The sequence below is a fragment of the Eublepharis macularius genome, chromosome 10, assembly GCF_028583425.1.
Source record: "Eublepharis macularius isolate TG4126 chromosome 10, MPM_Emac_v1.0, whole genome shotgun sequence".
Classification (NCBI taxonomy): Eukaryota; Metazoa; Chordata; class Lepidosauria; order Squamata; family Eublepharidae; genus Eublepharis; species Eublepharis macularius.
The window spans coordinates 84,581,091-84,599,004 of record NC_072799.1 but is presented as its reverse complement, the minus strand read 5'-3'; the positions used below and the strand labels follow the sequence as shown (position 1 = coordinate 84,599,004).

Below are 17,914 nucleotides of genomic sequence, written 5' to 3'. Positions count from 1 at the left end.
TGATTTCAAGAACTAACGTCAGTGGTTTGGACCCAATCAGCTTTTCAGCTGAGCTTGAATTCTGACTACAGCCCCTGCCCTATATAGCTTTTATTTATGCAGGCCCCAGGAGGATCCTCAGCATAGCCTGTTCTGATTGGGTCAAAGGTAGGACTGCCAAGGCTCCTGCAATCCCACTGCCAGTCTCATTTGCCTGCTGCCGCTCAAAATGGCGGCAAGAGATTTAAAAAAAAAACACCCAGTGACCTTAGCTACATTGTGATATCACTTCCAGGGAACAGTGACATAAGGTAGTTCTAGGAATTGCTTCAAACTCTATTGTTTTAGCCGTAAGTGATGTCTTGACACAGACACAGTCACACACACACACACCCGCCCCAACCCTACTGTCAAGCCTAGTCAAAGGAGATCCTCCGCTTATTTACACCAGTAGAAAAACTGGTTGGACCCAATCTAATGAGCTTAGAAGCATGCAACTCTGCTTAGGTTGAAATGGTAGGCAGAATTCTTTTTAGATTTCAGTGAGGTCATGTGCCAGGATACTGTAGTAAAACAAGCCCCAAGACATATCTTTAATTAGTTTAAAAGTTTGGAAAATAAAAATTTTGCATTTATAGGCAAGGTGGGTAAAGAAAGTACAATTCCTATGAGGTACTGGAAGAAAGTACAAGCAAATTTATATAGATCTAGCCAGCTGGGAAGCCATTAATGAATCCTGAGTTTAATTACAAGTCATGTTATTCCCAGATCCCTAGGGAAGCATATGTGTGCAACAATGAAACATCAGCCCCTAAGAGTCTTGAGGCAACCACATGTCCAATCACATAGATTCTGCTTTCTTGCAGTTTTGTTTCATGTACACGTGCACACCAGTCACTTTTGGCCAAAATAGATTTTATGTTTTAAAAGTGTCTCCCCCACCTCCACAGCCACACAGCAGCTGCAGGGACTGTCTGTTTAAAAATAAAAGACAGCCTAACTGAGGGCCAAGCAAGAAGTGACGAGTTACAAGTGAACAGACTCACAGAGTGCAAGTGGAGCGCAAGTGAACAGGGAGGAATACACGTGAGTCTGTTCACTTGCCATTCAAGTGTAACTCGTCACTTCTAGCTTGGCCCTGAGCTGGGAACTGTGATGAGGGGAGTGGGGGAGAAAGGCTCTTGCCTCCGCTCTGCACCTTTTCCCCATGCCAAGAATGTTCCTGGAGCTGCTGTGAGGCTGTGGGGAGAGAGTTGAGACTGGGGATGCCAAGCTTATCTCTTTAAAAAGTCTAACATCGAGATTGCTCAAGAAAGTGACAAATGAGCTCAAGGAAGTCCCCATTTGCAGGAGAGGAGATGAAAATAAGCTCGAGGAAGCAGCTACAAAGTGCCCACATGTACTCAGATTCCAGAATTAATTTTAGCAATTCTCCATATTAAACTAGTATTAATGAGAAAGGGAATGTAGTACTGAGCAAACATCCAGAACAAATAAAGGAACAGAATAAGAAAACTCCAGTTTGATTACCTTTGGCTGCTAGATTTATCGTCAATGCTTTTAATCTAAATATAGCATAGAACCAGTGATTACTTTGTAAACATCTAAAACATTGGTAGAAAACCTTGTATAAAAGCTACATTTGAATAAGCAGATTTTGGAGGTGGCAAATCAACAGCAACCTGTACACGGGCTTTCTCTGTGGTGGCCCCTATCCTGTGGAATGACCTGCCTGAGGAGATTAGGAGAGCCCCCACTCTCCTGACTTTCCTCAAATGGTGAAAAACTGATTTGTTCAAAAATGCTTTTTACTCAAATGGGAGAGCTGTATTGTAGGGATGGGGTCTCAGATGTTTTGCTAATGGGTTAGGGACTGTAGACTTCACCACTATGTTACCTTACATATTATCTGTTGCTTTAAGTATGTACTTCTACATACCACCAGTGCTTCATGCTATCTAATGTCAGTCCTAGAATTGATTATGTTCTGTTTCCATATTCCTTCTACTTTGTATTCGTTTCTTGCTAATACTATGTCTTTTAAAACTTGTATCTATTTACCCTATGGCACTGTTTACGGAAATATCCTTGATACTGTATGGAAATGTACTCGATACTGATTGTATTAATCTAACACTGTGTAATCTTTCAATACTACCTTCCTTGTGTGTCTAAATGGGCTAGCTGCAGGCTTGTACATTCTATCACAAAGCAAAATATCTGTCAGAAATCACCCCAAGGCCTGTCTTTCTCTTGTTGCACAGAATCCTCTCATGTTTTTCTTCTCTGCCGATTGGCTTTTACTTCATTCCTCTTGCAAAATAACAACTTCCAATAGGACACAATTAAAGAATAATATTTAAGTATTAATTTACAGGTCTTGGCAGAGCTTTTTTCTGGGAAAAGAGGTGGTGGAACTCAGTGGTGGAACTCAGGACCACACAATGACATCACTTTGGGTCAGCTGGAACAAGGGGGGAGTTTTTTAAAGTTTAAATCACCGTCAGCGAAAATAGTCACATGGCTGGCAGCCCTGCCCCCTGATCTCTGGACAGAGGGGAATTTAGATTGCCCTCCGCGCCAGCTGGCATGGAGGGCGATCTAAACTCCCCTCTGTCTGGAGATCAGGGGGTGGGGCTACCAGCCATGTGACCATTTTCAAGCGGTGCCGGAACTCCATTCTACTGCATTCCAGCTGAAAAAAAAAGCCCTGGGTCTTGGTGATACAAGGTGCAACCCTAAGCAGATCTATTCAGAAGCAAGTCTCATTCTGCTCACTGGTCCTTACTCCTAGGAAAGTGTTTTTTGGAATTGCACCCACAGTTACCTAAATTCAGATAAATATATTGAGTTGGATAGAGCATAAAATTTCCACTTGAAACACGCAAGAAAGAGACCACAGCAGCTGCTTGCACCAAGTGAAGCTTATTGTATCCCCACTTGTACAAGATTGCGTGCAAATAATTTCTGGGCATGGTAATATATAGGGATGAAAGTGCTAGGTGTTGCACAAGATCTTGTGAAAGCAGAAATTCACTAAGGCCATTTATGTTTTCCCCTTGGGCATCAATGGATCCCAGCCATTATCTTACCACACTGGAAAATAAGTTAGAGAGTGTTACAAGTCATCTTTAATGTGAGGAAAGTGAAAGAAATAATCAGATTAAAACTGTGACATACCTAGAGATATACCCCTGGGAATCTTGGGAAATTTACAAAGGGTTGACAAATTGTACAAAGCTTTTAACAAGTCGGCAGGGACACAAAATATCTTAAAGGGATTCGGTTTCGTTTTCTCAGCCATGCCGGACGCTCCTCTCGGCTGGTCTGGGAGGAAACGACCGGGCACCCTGACCGGGCGGCTGACCCGCAAGGATTAGCCCCCAGGACTCCCAGGGAGGGAGCCAGGGTCCGGGACGCGGCGGGAAGAACTCCCCGAAATCAATGCGGGGGGGGGAATTGCCCGTTTGTCCCTATGGAGGCCGGCAGATGTGCGCGGCGCCTCGAGTGCCGCCGGGCAACAAGAAACGGCAAGTAAAAGAAACAGGCGGAAGCCTGTAAACAAGCGAATCCCTTCTGTTCTACAAGCGTTTGTGAAGGAGAGGTTGATCTGAAGAAGACTCGCTCTTCCCCTTCGTTGAGTTCCAGAATTTTGTTGGCGCCCCCCCCCCAAATGGCAGCAAAGAGGCAAAGTCCCGCTCTCGGTAAGTCAATCTCGGCTACCTTGCAGAAGGGGGAGTCGCTCGAAGAGTTGGTACGCAGGGCGGTGGTGGAAGCTATAAAACCCTTTGTTGACAAGCTGAACGAAACTGATCAAAGGGTGGGCTTAATTGAAAGCGAGGTGAAAACCATTAAGGCAGCAGCGGGGGGGGCAGAAAAGTCTGCTCTGGAAAGTGCGTCACTTGTGAAGGCTACAAAAAAGGACCTGAAGTTGGTGGAGAACCAGCTGATCGGGCTACAGGTGGAACGAACGCAGACAATTTTGCGTCTCCAAAACGTGAAAGAGGAGGAAAATGAGGATCTGTGGGATTTGGTCTCGGAATTACTGGCGACACCCGCGAGGACGACTAAAGAAGAGGTTAAAAGCGCCATTTTGGAGGTCCGTCGGGCTTCTTCAAAATATGCAACAAAGCGACAGTTGCCTCGTGAGATCATTATTGACTTTTCATCTAAAAAGATTCGGGACACCATCCTATATAACTCATACAATGCGGATTTGGACTTTATGGGTTTGAAAGTCAAGATTTTGAAGGACGTTCCATTTCTAGTCCGGAAACGGCGTTTTAAATATAAAAAGTTTGTAGCACTTCTGAGGGACCATGGAATAAAGTACAAATGGTTATTCCCGGAAGGAATATGGTTCAGATATAAAGATCAGGCCTATAAGATATTATCAGAAGATCAACTAAAGGATTTTGAGAATAAAAACCCAGAACTCTGCTGCACCAAGAACGAAGAAAAGGAGGAGCCGGAGGGGGGGGGGGGAGGAGGAGAGCATCGCAACAGCAGTTGCACAGAGAGAATTGCGTCCGGGACCTAGAAGGGGGAGGAAAGTTTAACCAGAATTTGAAATGTTTATTCTCTGTATGATTAACCACTCCATCATTATTTTATGGAGCTATTTTTGTATTGACAGTATGAAGGGAAACATTGAAGTGTAGTGTTTAGTGTTTGTAGTTCATTCCCCCCCTTTTCTTTTTCCACCCCCCCTTTGTCCCTTCCCTCTCCCCTTTCCTTGTGATAGTTTTGTGTAGTGTTTTGTAGCTATGAAAAATAAAAAATTTATTATAAAAAAAAAAATATCTCAAAGGATGCTCAAACTTGCTTTCTAGCTGTTTGACATGAGTGTAAAAATCTGTAATTGTTATGTAGGTCAGACACTCGATACTTTGCTAATGTACTTTAGTCATACTCACTGAAATTCAAAGTGCATTTAATTGTTCCTTGATTGTGACATTAAATGACAAAAAATGCTGAAGTGTATGTAATTTCAAGTATACACATACATGCCTATGAAAACTTGGGAATGGGTTCATTCTCAATGTATCTTTTCAAAATCTGATAGCTCTATCCCTCTACACACTGCATACTAGGGATCCCATTTTGCTGGCAGAGAAAGGGGATCCCCCACTTTCACCCACTGCCCCCCTCCACTTACCTGGCTGGTGGGAGAGGAAGGCACGGGAATGGGTCTTTCATGCACACTCCTGTGGTGGCGCGATGATGTCACTGACATCATCGTGCCGCTTCAGAAGCACTCCTGCACTTTGCTGTGGACTGATTTGGGCCCCAAACGGGACAAACTGAGCCTGTTTGAGGTTCAAATTGGCCTGCTGTGAAGCATCCCCCCCCCCCCCGTGTCTGTGTGAGTGGTGACGTTGCTGGAAGTGACATCACCGGAAGAATAAGGAAGGCGAGAAGGAGGAAAGAGCCAAGTCTTCCCCCCTTTCCCCCCTGGCAACCCTACTGCATAATGTTTCTTTCTGTTTCTGGCCCTCTCTCTTCAAACAGGATAGATAAGCGTGTGCAACAAAATTATTCAGGTGGGCTTTATTCCTTATGACAATGGATTATTATAGCAGTAATTTAATTTTCACTTTGATTGGGTTGTATTTCCATTAAAATGTATTTTTCTTTTTTAAAAAATCTAATTATATGGAATTTCTTTTATATAGCTAAAAATATATTATAGAGAGGTCATTTATATAACTATAAACTTCTCATTTTGTCAAGTACTACCTCAAAGCCATGGCATTTGCATTTTCTGAATACATTCAAGCAACCTCATTACTAACGATTTACTTTAAGATTATGCTTAATTGGTTTTTCCTATTTTAAGCATTTACATCCTAATAGTTTCTTTTTCACATGGAGTAACAAATATCAAACTGTAGAAAAGAGCAAGAGTCTAGTAGCACCTATAACAAAATTTGTGGTAGAGTATGAGCTTTTGTGAGTCACAGCGCACTTCTTCAGGTACCTGAAGAGGTGAGCTGTGACTCATGAAAGCTCATACCCTACCACAAATTTTGTTAGTCTTATAGGTCTACTGAACTCTTGCTCTTTTCTGCTGCTACAGACAGACTAACATGGCTACACATCTTGAAATGTCAAACTGTGAGCAGAAAACATCACTCGCCATTACCTATTTAGAAAGGTTGAAATCTAGTGATTTCTACAGGGAGCAGCATATTGCACGTGCAGCGCTATACATGAAGACGTGTGCCTGATCATCTGTCCATTGCACATCTGGCTTTGTCAGCTTTGCAGTGATCACCTGAAGGATTCTGTCCTCATCCTCTAAATAGGTGATCAGCCGTGACCAAGTTGATAGTGGCCATTATGCATTAGGTACTAAAGTCATATTCCTTATTCCCAGAATTCTGTCACAGAAACAGAAGACAGGCCATTTTCACACAACTTTAAAACAGCACGATACTCACGGAAGGCTGTGGCTTCCTAGCACCATTTTTGACACCATCCGTGTTGATGGTGCTTTCATGGCTGCCTGCCTCTGATTTGTAAACAGATGGCATCAAAAATCGCATGAGGACGCTGGCAGCCTTCAATGAGTATTACACTATTTTAAAGATGTGTGAAAACAGCCCCAAATGGAGATATGGGAACAGAAGCAGGCTTAATTCTTAATACTGTCATATTGGGCAGTGGAAGTCAGAATATAATATAATATAATATAATATAATATAATATAATATAATATAATATAATATAATATAATATAATATAATATAATATAATATAATATAATATAATATAATATAATATAATATAATATAATATAATATAATAGTCAAACAACCATCTGAGTAGTCCCATGTTGGTGTTCTGTACCCATTGCAAAACAATGTTTAGAACATTCTAGAGGTCCTGTCAAGACAGTGGCATTTGTGCCTCCTTCCCTTGAGGGGAGATATCCGATCCTCTATTCACGTCTGAAGAGATGGGAGGAGGTCTGTCCTGTTCACTTCTGTTTTAACTTTCCCAAAATAAAATCAATGCAGGGGCAAAGAGGGAGTGAAATGTGGGATTGTACAGGTGGCCACTCAAAGAACATACGTTACTCCTTGTCTTTCCTCCTCGTGGTCTCTGAGCAGTTCCACATAAGGGTGACAGGTTAGCCAACTTGCTTGAGCCAACTAGGCTCATGTCTTCAGATGTAACAACCACAGTCAAAGTAGCTGAAGATGGCTATGAACTGTGGAAACAATAACCTAGGCTTGAGATCAAGTTAATCCTTATGACTAACCTAGGTGAGGCAAAGTGTCTGTTATTATTATAATGACTAGCGTAAGGAATGAAAGGAATGGTTCTTCCTGTATTCAAGCACTTCAGTCATGTCTACTATCTATTTTTAAACCTTTTAAAAAAGAAAAACGAACAGTTTTGGGAATACTTCTGTTAAAAAGCTGTATATAAATACTCTCCAGGAGACCTTGGTTACTGGATCCCAGAGGGACAACTTTTTTGGCTCTCACACTTAGTAAACAATACTAGGCCAGATGAAATTAGGTTGCCCTGTGGTGTGGAGAAGGAAGTAATTTCTCTGAAGTCGTTTGAGAATGATGCAGCCACCTCAATATCCAAAACTACATTACGGTTCCATGTAAGTGCCCAAAAACGGTATAGAAGATGCTGCAACCTCAATTAAAGCCTTGGGCGCGCTAGAAGAAAGTTTGGATTAGACAAGATCCTGTGTACTTGGAATGAGAGCCACTCCAGCTGTCCATCTGGGTAGGTACCAAAAAATGTTGACTATCATGGTGGCAGATTTTTAGTCCTTATCCCACGACTTTTTTGAGGAAGGCACAAAAATTGAACCCTGAGATGGGGTTCACATACTGAGGTCATGAGACTGAGAACTAGTTGAGACAACAGAGAAACCACCACTTGGATTGGAAGGCATCCATCTCAAATATCGGAAATGGATGTTGAATAGGTATTTTTGTCTTTACGACTTGGTCAGAGGTGAAAGACACTGAAGTTTCTTTACTGTAAGGATACCCTAAGAGTCAAGTTGCGACATGGCTACTTGGTAAAGTTTAGGAAATGTGGTCACAAATCCCCTTCATGTTTACCCCCCCCCCGCCCAAATTATCCCAGATCTCGTCCTCAACTTCACCTAACTGTTGGAAACACTGTGGAGAGGAAGGGAATTTTGCTCATTGCTGGTGGAGATGCCCATACATAGAATTGTTTTGGAAAGAGGTCCTAAAAGAAATTCAACAAATAATGGGATACGAAGTTCCACTGTCTCCAGAAATTCTTCTCTTAGACCAATGGGACACATACCAAGCCCATATACCCAAGTTAAGGAAAGACTTGATAGCAACTTTACTAGTAGTTGCTAAGAGTGCGAAAGCTACTCTATAGAAATCGAAATCCAGCCCTACAATTGACATCTGGTACACAAAAATTTGGGATCACTTTATTTTCAAAAAATTATATGATAAAATGTATCAAGTAGAACACTTTCCAAAAACTACAAATTTTATAGAGAAATGGTTTCCATTTTTTGAATATCTTGAAAGTAACGGTTCTTTACCTGGCCTAAAACTCTTTCGTAAGTATGCAAATCGCTGAGTTATCATTATGTTACATATTGTAAGAATAATCTCCTTATAAGTTGTAATTAATTAGTTATAACCTTGTATTTTAATAAGTTGTTGTTTGCTTCATTGTTATCTGTTACTAATTCTGACTTTATATGTTTTGTAATGTTTTGTCTATTATACAGTTTCAATAATTTTTTTTTAAAAAAAGAACAATTAGATACAAATTGAATCTCTCTGTGGTGGGAAGTGTTTGCCTGGAAGACCAGTACTTCTTAAATGACAACTGCTGTGCCACAGGCATACAGAGAGAGAAAGGGATCCATGGGAAATAAAAATGCAGGGCAATAGCCACCTAAATGTCAAAAGAAAAAAAAAAGGTATCCTTGCCTAAAGATAGAATAAAAGATGTAAAACATCACAGAGGAAAAGATTAATGGAGAATGCTCCTAGCCTGCTGGCTATCATACAGTCAAGAAAAGAACAGAGCTTGAAGGCATGCACCCTACCCTCAAGGCCTGTGCAGTTGATCAGACATCATAAAGTGCCAGATTCCTTACGGGAGTTATAGAATATTCCTGGACTTGCTTTGAACAGCAACAGAACCCAAATGCACACAGATCACAATGAATAATAAGTTCATCCTCTATGCCTGGGTTGCCCCTGAAGGCAGCCTGGTACTTCCTACTACATAAATGTACAGTTAATGTATGGTTAACCTATGAGGAATAGTAAAACACTGCACTTGCGGGGGGGGGGGGGGAGAGAAACAGAAGAAAGTGGAGGCTGGATAGAAAGTATATATTGGATGGGAGACACAGAAAGAGAACCAGTGCAAAAACAGAGGCAAGGTGAAAAGGTAGCGTTGAAAGGGATGAGACAAATAAATAACTATACCTCTCCCTTCCCTTTGACCTGTAAAATGTCATGTGCCTTTTACTAGTCTATCTATATTTCCCATCACTGTGTCACTCTCGAGTGTGACCAAAGCAGCTCGCTTTAGCCTCCACCCCAATTGTGTCCTCAAATGCACCCTCCTACTGTTTCCTTGCAATCAGTGGTTGCCATGTACTTACAAGAGGAAAGGCCAAGTGGTGTATTTGGGGATATTGCTGCAACCAATGTCCAACCTGCCCTCCACCTTTAACACTGAGTGGCCTAGGATTCTGTGGGATTGCACCCAGGAGGCACAGCGTTTCTGTGTCAAGTTCACACCAAGGTTGAAATTCTTGTCTCTATAAATGCCCTTCTTTCAGATTCCCTACAGCAGTCATGAGAATGGCATACATTTTACTAGCAAAGAATATGTTACTGCATTGGTTCCCACCAATCTCATTTTCTATTTTAAGTAAAACTTTTATGTACTTCGAAAGTGGTTGCCCAATGGGGAAAAAAGACGATGTACAATGGAATCAACTATCCAAATTAATTAACATGCACAAAAATAAAGTTTCAAATGACAAAAATGGAGACTTCTTTGAACAATATAAGATGGAGTCACTTTACGTTTGTCAAGATAAAGGGCTGAATCCTGCCAATCCCTTCCCCTTGTGGAGAAACTTTATTGTGGCAGAAGGTGCCTTCTAAGCATCTTGCCCCAGGTGCAGGCCCCTTTCGGCAGAAGAAAGTGCCCCTGCCAGTGGGACGCATCCACAAGGTGCAATCCATTCTCTGAAATGTACACAGTTAACTTTAATGGATATTAGGATCAGAGCTTAGGATAGCCCTATTAGTGCAGACCAGTTTTCCAGTTATTCTAAATCATTGACTACTTTGAAGCAGCTATTCATATTTAAGTCCTCTATGCAACGCCAACTAAGAACATTTTACCATTTTTCTGTGATAACTAGTTAGCACTGGACAACTAGAGACAATTCTTGAACTGATACAAGCATATTGTCTAAAAATAGATCACAGAGAACTTAATTCCCTCATGACAGAATTGAAATAAACTGTAGAATGAATAGTGTTATGATCCTACTTATTTTCCGTAGCTGAGAAAACAATGGTATACTATATAATACTGTATCTATACTGTATATAATATAATACCAGGTTGTTTTAGTGACTATATTCTTTTATACTTTTTTAAAAAAATCCTGACTACTTTCCCCACATACTAAGGCTGCAATCAAATGAATGCTTAAACTACATGGATTTCAAGGGGATTTAAGCATATTTAAATATACATGATTGTTGCCTATGACTGCAGACAAGCATGGTTATGATGACTCATGTAACACTTGGGTTGGGTTGAACAACTTTGGCATACTGAGAAGAATGCGCTGTTGAGCCACAACTGGCTCATGGTGACGGCATCCATGAGGCGTTCCAGGCAGGAGATAAGCAGAAGTCGTTTGTCATTGCCTTCCTCTGCATAGCAACCCCATTATTTCTTGGCTTTCTACCGTCTCACGATAGCCGACCCTTTTTAGCTCCTAAGCCCTGACAAGCGCAAGCTATGCTGGGCTATTTGGGCTGTTGAGGCCATTGTTCAAGGCTTCACACAACAGCAGCTTAAGCACTAAATGTACTACTCTTTTACCTATGCTTACAAGATGCTCCTGGATGTCCAATTTCCCCCTTGATTGATTACATTTATACTTGATACTGATGAATTTTTTTCAAAATGATGCCTAGGTTGCCAGTAAGAGCAGTCGAGTTCTTGATTCAATATTTAATAGCCTGATTTCTTGATCTTGGGCCTCATCTCACCACTGGTACATGACAATATGTATCCAACCATCTGAGAACTCTGCAAGTAGGATTTTCTCGCTTCCCCTTCTGCTGCTGCCCTCTGAGCCCCGCTCTGCAATTTTGTTCTTGGGTCAGCATACTTGTCTCAGGAACAGCAGAGGGGGCAAAGTGATCTGCAATGGGACAGGGGAATCAGCAGAAATCAGCACCCCCTTCGGCAAACAGACATGCTGTTCCATAGGTGGAACTTTGTGGTTGGACCCATGCCACTGAGTTTTAAAACTGGGTAAACTCTGGGAGTCATATTATATAGATCTGAAAAGAAAATTCATAATTAGAATTGTTTACAAGGTTCTGTTTTATGTGGAGGTGGTGGAGAGTGCCATCGAGTCATAGCTGACTGATGGCAACCCCTGGTGGGGTTTTCATGGCAAGAGATTAACAAAGGCGGTTTGCCATTGCTACCCTCTGCAACCCTGGTCTTCACTGGAGGTCTCCCATCCAATTACTAACCAAGGCCAACCCTACTTAGCTTTTGAGATCTGATGAGATCAGGCTCGCCTGGGTTAAACAGGTCAGGACACTGTTTTTTGTAGGATAGGTATAATTTTGAATTGCACTTTCCCAAAAGTGATTGGGCTACACCCAACAACAGTTTCCTACTACACAACTACACAACCAAGTGTGTTGGTTGTATTTTGATGGTTCTGGTTAGGTGAAAGATGATCTCTAATTCACAGGAGCTTTAAAGTTTCTTGGAAAGTTCAGTCTAAAGAATTCGCATTTGGGAGTTTGTCAATATTAATTTAAAGGAGTTTTGAAATCCAGTGTTTTCAGTATGTTTGTTTTTAAGTTACTTATTTCTCTATTTAAGCAAAGCAGATATTGCCACCTACCTTTCGGGAATGGATTTCTTTCACATACAATGGAAGTAGAAATTCAGATATACCTTCGAGCCGAATTCCCTTTTTGGTGACTCTCAGATTGCCCATTCCATCCTAGAAGCAATAATATACAAATGTGTGTATATGTGGCTCAGTCGGGAAGCTAAGCACTCTATGCAATGCATTACTCACTTCCATCAAGCCTCAAGTTTAGAAGGTTAATGCTAAAAGCAATGTGAGTGTAGGGAAAAGTGAAAATGTCCCTCTGATTACACAAAACGGATGACATAAAATGCATATTGGACAAGATTTTTGATAGTGGGGTTGCTTCCTAGCAGCATACTTAAACATCCTTCTATTCAAATCATTTTGACATACACTCTTACATACTGTGGGCTACATAGTTCATAAAATTCGGTGTTGCTTAATGCTTTCAACCTTCTATAAAAGCACTTTCTATCAGCCCCCGTTGATCTAACATCTTCATATTTACTTAGAAAATGAACTGTTTAAACTATGTGAAAAGCTTGTGCATGGTAGGTAAAACCGCTGTGAATTCCAGAAGATATTTCAATTCTGAAGCTTTGGAAAGGGTAGATAATTGTTTCCTTAGTTCTAAAACACCATTATGTATTTATGCCAGTGTTGGAATAACAGTTGTGACATTGTCATTTTCATGGCTGGAGAGGGGGGGGAAATGTCTTCTTTTATGGAACACAGCAAGAACTGAGTCCAGTAGTATCTTAAAGACTGACTAGATTCCCAGGGTATAAGCTTTCAAGAGTCATATCTCTGGTTGTTGTGGGTTTTCCGGGCTGTATTGCCGTGGTCTTGGCATTGTAGTTCCTGACGTTTTGCCAGCAGCTGTGGCTGGCATCTTCAGAGGTGTAGCACCAAAAAAAGGTGCCCGGAAAACCCACAACAACCATCGTTCTCCGGCCGTGAAAGCCTTCGACAATACAGTCATATCTTTCTTCGTCATATAGTTGACTCTTGAAAGCTCATAGCCTGGAAATCTAATTGGTCTTCAAGGTGCTGCTGGGTCCAGATCTTGCTCGTCTGCTATACTACTGTATCTGAAACTGTGCTGCAATAGGAAGGGAACTAACATAGTACAAAGCTAATCTGAGCTCAAATCCCTGATCAGCCATGAATCTCAAAACCAACTCAAGTAGCAACTGTGTTTGCTTCAACTTCGCTTGTGTGTGATAAACACAGGAAGAACATTTTAGCACTGCTCCATGATCGCTGATTAGCATTCAAATACTAGGAAGAATTATTTAACTGAAGAAAGCAGACTGTCTACAATGTAGCTTTGAGAAATGCATTCTCTGCAGCAGAATGGAAATGAACTGTTCTGAATTTACAGTGTCATGATATAACCTGTTTACTATAGGATGACTACCCATAGGAAATAAAAATATTGTGTGCTAAACAATACAGTACCAGGTTGCTTTGGTGATTATATTATTTTCCATTTAAAAAAGTAGTCCCTAAGGAGTGTTTCCCCCACATATTAAGGCTACAATCAAATGAATGCTTTAAGTCTCATTGATTTAAGTGAGGCTTGGACATACAGTATTTCTCAAAAGTAAGATGCCCCCCGCCCCCAAAAGAAGAGGAAATACACAAAAGCAGATGACCCTGAATTTAAAATGACACTTCCTAAAGAAAAGTAGCAGTATAAATAGAATTGTATTACATACTAATCAATATACAATAAATAATGTAGACTACAGAAGAAAATAATTACTTTCAGGTTTTTGTGCATTTTTCAATGCAATCCTAAGCAGAGTTTCTCCAGTCTAAGTCCACGGTTCACAAACAATATTGGAACATGCTGTTTAAAATTTTAAAAGGTAAGAGACTGGCTTTGTTAAGCCACCATTCCCCCAAGAGTTGAACGTCTAAGCAAAGGATCCGATAAACAAGAATGCACTGTTCACCTCCTCCCCCATTCATGATGCTTTCTGTAGGCTGGGAAGTCACACTTTTTCCAACAGAAGACGCTTTATATGCAATCCAGCACGATGGTTAAAATCATCTAGTTGCCTTATCCTTCCCTGTCTAAAATGTCCACAGACTCATAATACCAAATGTTGCACTAAACTGCTGCAAACCCATTTTCTAAAGCTCCTTAAGAGTGGAACTTCTAGGCAACTCCAGCTTGATGCACAAGGGAAGAAGAAAAAGCTATGTGGAGAACTATTCTGAGCCAGAAACATGGGCCAGCGGAGGAGCAAATCAACCCCTACTGTTCCTACTGCTGGTTACTATTTGACAGGCAAGGAGCTGCCGTTTCTAAAGCTGGCCACCAAGCCCACCCAACTCCTTCTTTCTCTCCTTGGAACACAAAGCAGTTTGAAAGGCACTATGTGCAGTTGCAGTGCCACTTTCATTGGCACTCTTCTCTGCTGGTGTGACTGAGTCGGCATGTTTTCTCCAAAGTTCTCCCTGTACACACATCGAACCACTTCTTGCACTCAGTTGGTATGTATCCCACCCCCCTGCACGTTTAGGAAGCCAAACAAGGGCCGTTTCCACAAGTCCTTAAAGGGACAACCCACTTGCCAAACACTGGCAACTTTTCTCCTTCACTCCATACATAGCAGGTTGTTTGGTTTCCATTTTTTTCAGCACCTTTTCGGGAACACAGGAAAATTGCATTCTCAGAAAAGGTGTCCCCAAAATGGAAGCCAAACAGCCTGCTACCTTTTTGAAATCGAAGACAAGTGGAATGAAGGAGAAAAGCCGCCAGTGTGCAGTGAGTGGGACGTCCATTTAAGGACGTGTAGAAATGGCCAAGTTTTTAAAAGTTGTCTTTCTTTTGACTAAATGTGGTATTTAAACATGTAGAATTGCGTTGTCTGTGACTGCAGACAAGCATGGGAACAACCAGGCTAACAAAGTAATGCTTAGGTTGAGCAGCCCTATCATACAGAGCTGCTTGAATTTCAACAGGTGTGTTCCTGGGCATGTTTTGGGGAGTCATAACCCATCTAGATTACCTTGTATGTATTTCCAGAGATATAAGAAGCATGTATTCAGCCACCAAGTTTTGGGCGTAGTGCCCAGTTGTCAGTATAATGGCCCTGTAGTGGTGATGAATATGACTGGCCCATATATTGTGAAATGGTTTTCACTAGGTGACTTTAAGCCAGTCATGACTATTTAACCTCCACCATAATTCTTGTGAAAATCAAACCACATAACCCCAAGAATGTTATTTTGAGTCCTTTGGAGGCCAGGTGGAAATTGAGATGCAGAAAAATAACAAATGACCTATGGAGCTATGAAAAGACAACATTTTCTGATACCATGCGGCTCCTTGCAATCTTCTTTTGTATGGAATGGCACTACTCATAAGGCAGTGCAATATTCAGCATGGACACTAGCAGATTTATTGACATGTAATCTTTTGTGGGCTTGAGCCTACTTCATCAGATCTGGCTTTCTCCAGTAAATCTGTTAGTCAGCAAGACCTTAGAACGCTCCTCTTGGATTTTGATAAAATGGTTATCCTGCTGGACTTGACAAATAGCCTAATCTTGCTGTTTAGAGGATTATATGGGAAATATGGAAACAATCTTGAAGTTCACATTTTTAATATGACATTTCACTCAACATATAAATTGGAATGTTTTATACTAGCTGACGTTTCTTGATCGTTTTGATTTTCATAGGCATCACGGATTAAATAAGCTGTCAACTATCAAATCCTAATTATCATGGCATGATCTATAAATGCAGTCAGATAATAAAACATTATATGTCAACTATTAACTGTTATCTTATGTTAAATATTATAGCACATTAACCATTCAATACAGTGAAATATTATGTATGAATGGCTTTCAAAGTATTTTCCAGGCATTTGAAGTTCTTTGAAACATGTATCGCATCAATTAAGGACTGTTAAAAATGAACCCATGGATTTTAAGGGGTGGTAAAGTGGTTGAATAGTTGTATCAAGATTATTTTTGTGTGGTATTTTCTGATGCACAGGAACATATGTGTGCATTACTAAAACACTCCACCCCACTCCCGTCATTCAAACAAATATTATCATAGCAAAGAGCAAAGTTGCTTTTTGCAGTATTTTCTCAATGTATACATGTACACATGGTCTTAGAGAGGGGGGAAGGCACAGTAGCATTCAGTTTATTGCCCGCCCACCCCCGTTAGAAGAAAGAGGCAGACACAAGTCATGGGAACTAATGGGCCATTTTTATCTGGCAACGTTAACTGTAAAAAATTAACACAAACACTGCAAGAGCCTAACTAGTGGTACAGGTCAAGCCGTGGGGTCACTCCTGGATCTCTGCCTTGACCTGTATGGGTGAGCCCCACTGCCTCAGGTGTGCACATGGCTAGGACCCGGCCATCCAGGCAAAATGGTTCCCCCCTTTAAGTTCCTACCACCCCAAGCCATACAGCCTGAGGGAAGGATTTGTAGAGGGGGATCCCACCAGGCAGTCTGTCCTTTCAGCTGGCAGCTGTCAAATATGTCAGCTGATCCTGACAGACCCCCCCCCCCAACAATGGGGATGTGCCAAGGGGGCTAACTGGCCCGCTCACTTCTCCCAAACTCTAGCCTGCCAGTGACAAACCTATTAAGGCTCCACTGTACACCAATTACCACAACCCATGCATGCACTGCAAGGTAGGTAAAAAACACCTTTCCCCACCAGCCAAATGGGGAAAGGAGAAAAAAATCCTACCTGGCCCTGGCAACCAGTGACTAGCTAAACCTGCACTACTACAGGGTGGGCGAGTGGGCCGAGCACAAGGCAAACTGCAAAGCTGGAGGGGCGGAGCTGCCTTTTAAGGTACCTGGCTCCACACACACACCCCGCTCGAATCCCCAGATGGCCGGGAAGTAATCAGCTGTAACTTTCTCCTACGGAGTGGCAAAGGTGGCTCCTGGCTTAGGCAGCTTCCACTGCTGCCAAGAGGACTGGATTCGCAGTACACAGGAAATTATGAAACAACGAATGAATCAAAATGAGGATATCTGTTTGTCTCTATGTAGAATTTAACAGATGGTCCTCAAAATAGAGGACATGAGAAAGGTAATTTACTTATTATTTTATATTTTATATTTATATTTCAATTTATATACTGCCCATCCCAGGGGCTCTGGGCGGTGAACAGTTTAAAATCGATAAAAACAAAAAACAACAATACTAAAATCAATATACAAAACAATAATTAAATAAATTAACCAAGTGCAATGGTGGGGAGAACCCTCCCCCACCCCAAAGGTGGGAGGCCGACATGGCACCGCCCCCTTCAACCACCGAACGCCTGGCGGAACAGCTCTGTCTTACAGGCCCGGCGGAACGATAATATGTCCTGCTGGGCCTGGGTCTCCATTGACAGAGTGTTCCACCAGGCTGGGGCCAGGACTGAAAAGGCCCTGGCCCTGGTTGAAGTGAGGTGGGCTTCCTTAGGGCGTGGGACCACCAGTAAACATTTATCCGCTGATCGAAGTGGTCTCCGGGGAATGTACAGGGAGAGGCGGTCCCGAAGATATGCCGGTTCCAACCTGCTCAGGGCTTTAAAGGTCAGAACCAACACCTTGAACCTGATTCGGAATTCAACTGGAAGCCAGTGCAGCTGGCGCAGGAGAGGTGTGATATGTGACTGGTAAGGTATACCAGTCAGGACCCGCGCTGCCGCATTCTGGACCAATTGTAGTTTCCGGATCAGGCCCAGGGGTAGCCCAGCGTAGAGTGAGTTACAGTAATCTAGCCTGGAGGTGACCGTTGCATGGATCACTGT

At 41.9% G+C, this 17,914-nt stretch overlaps 1 protein-coding gene across 2 annotated transcripts in view; it reads right to left on the bottom strand.

Annotated features, from left to right (window-relative positions):
- The window catches only part of SGCZ (sarcoglycan zeta), a 392,529-nt gene that overhangs the window by 209,476 nt on the left and 165,139 nt on the right, over nt 1–17,914 (bottom strand). For both annotated transcript variants that reach the window (XM_054990569.1, XM_054990570.1), the window contains exon 2: nt 12,143–12,244. In XM_054990569.1, the coding sequence (XP_054846544.1) occupies nt 12,143–12,244 (102 nt within the window). The remainder of the gene's footprint in view (nt 1–12,142; nt 12,245–17,914) is intronic.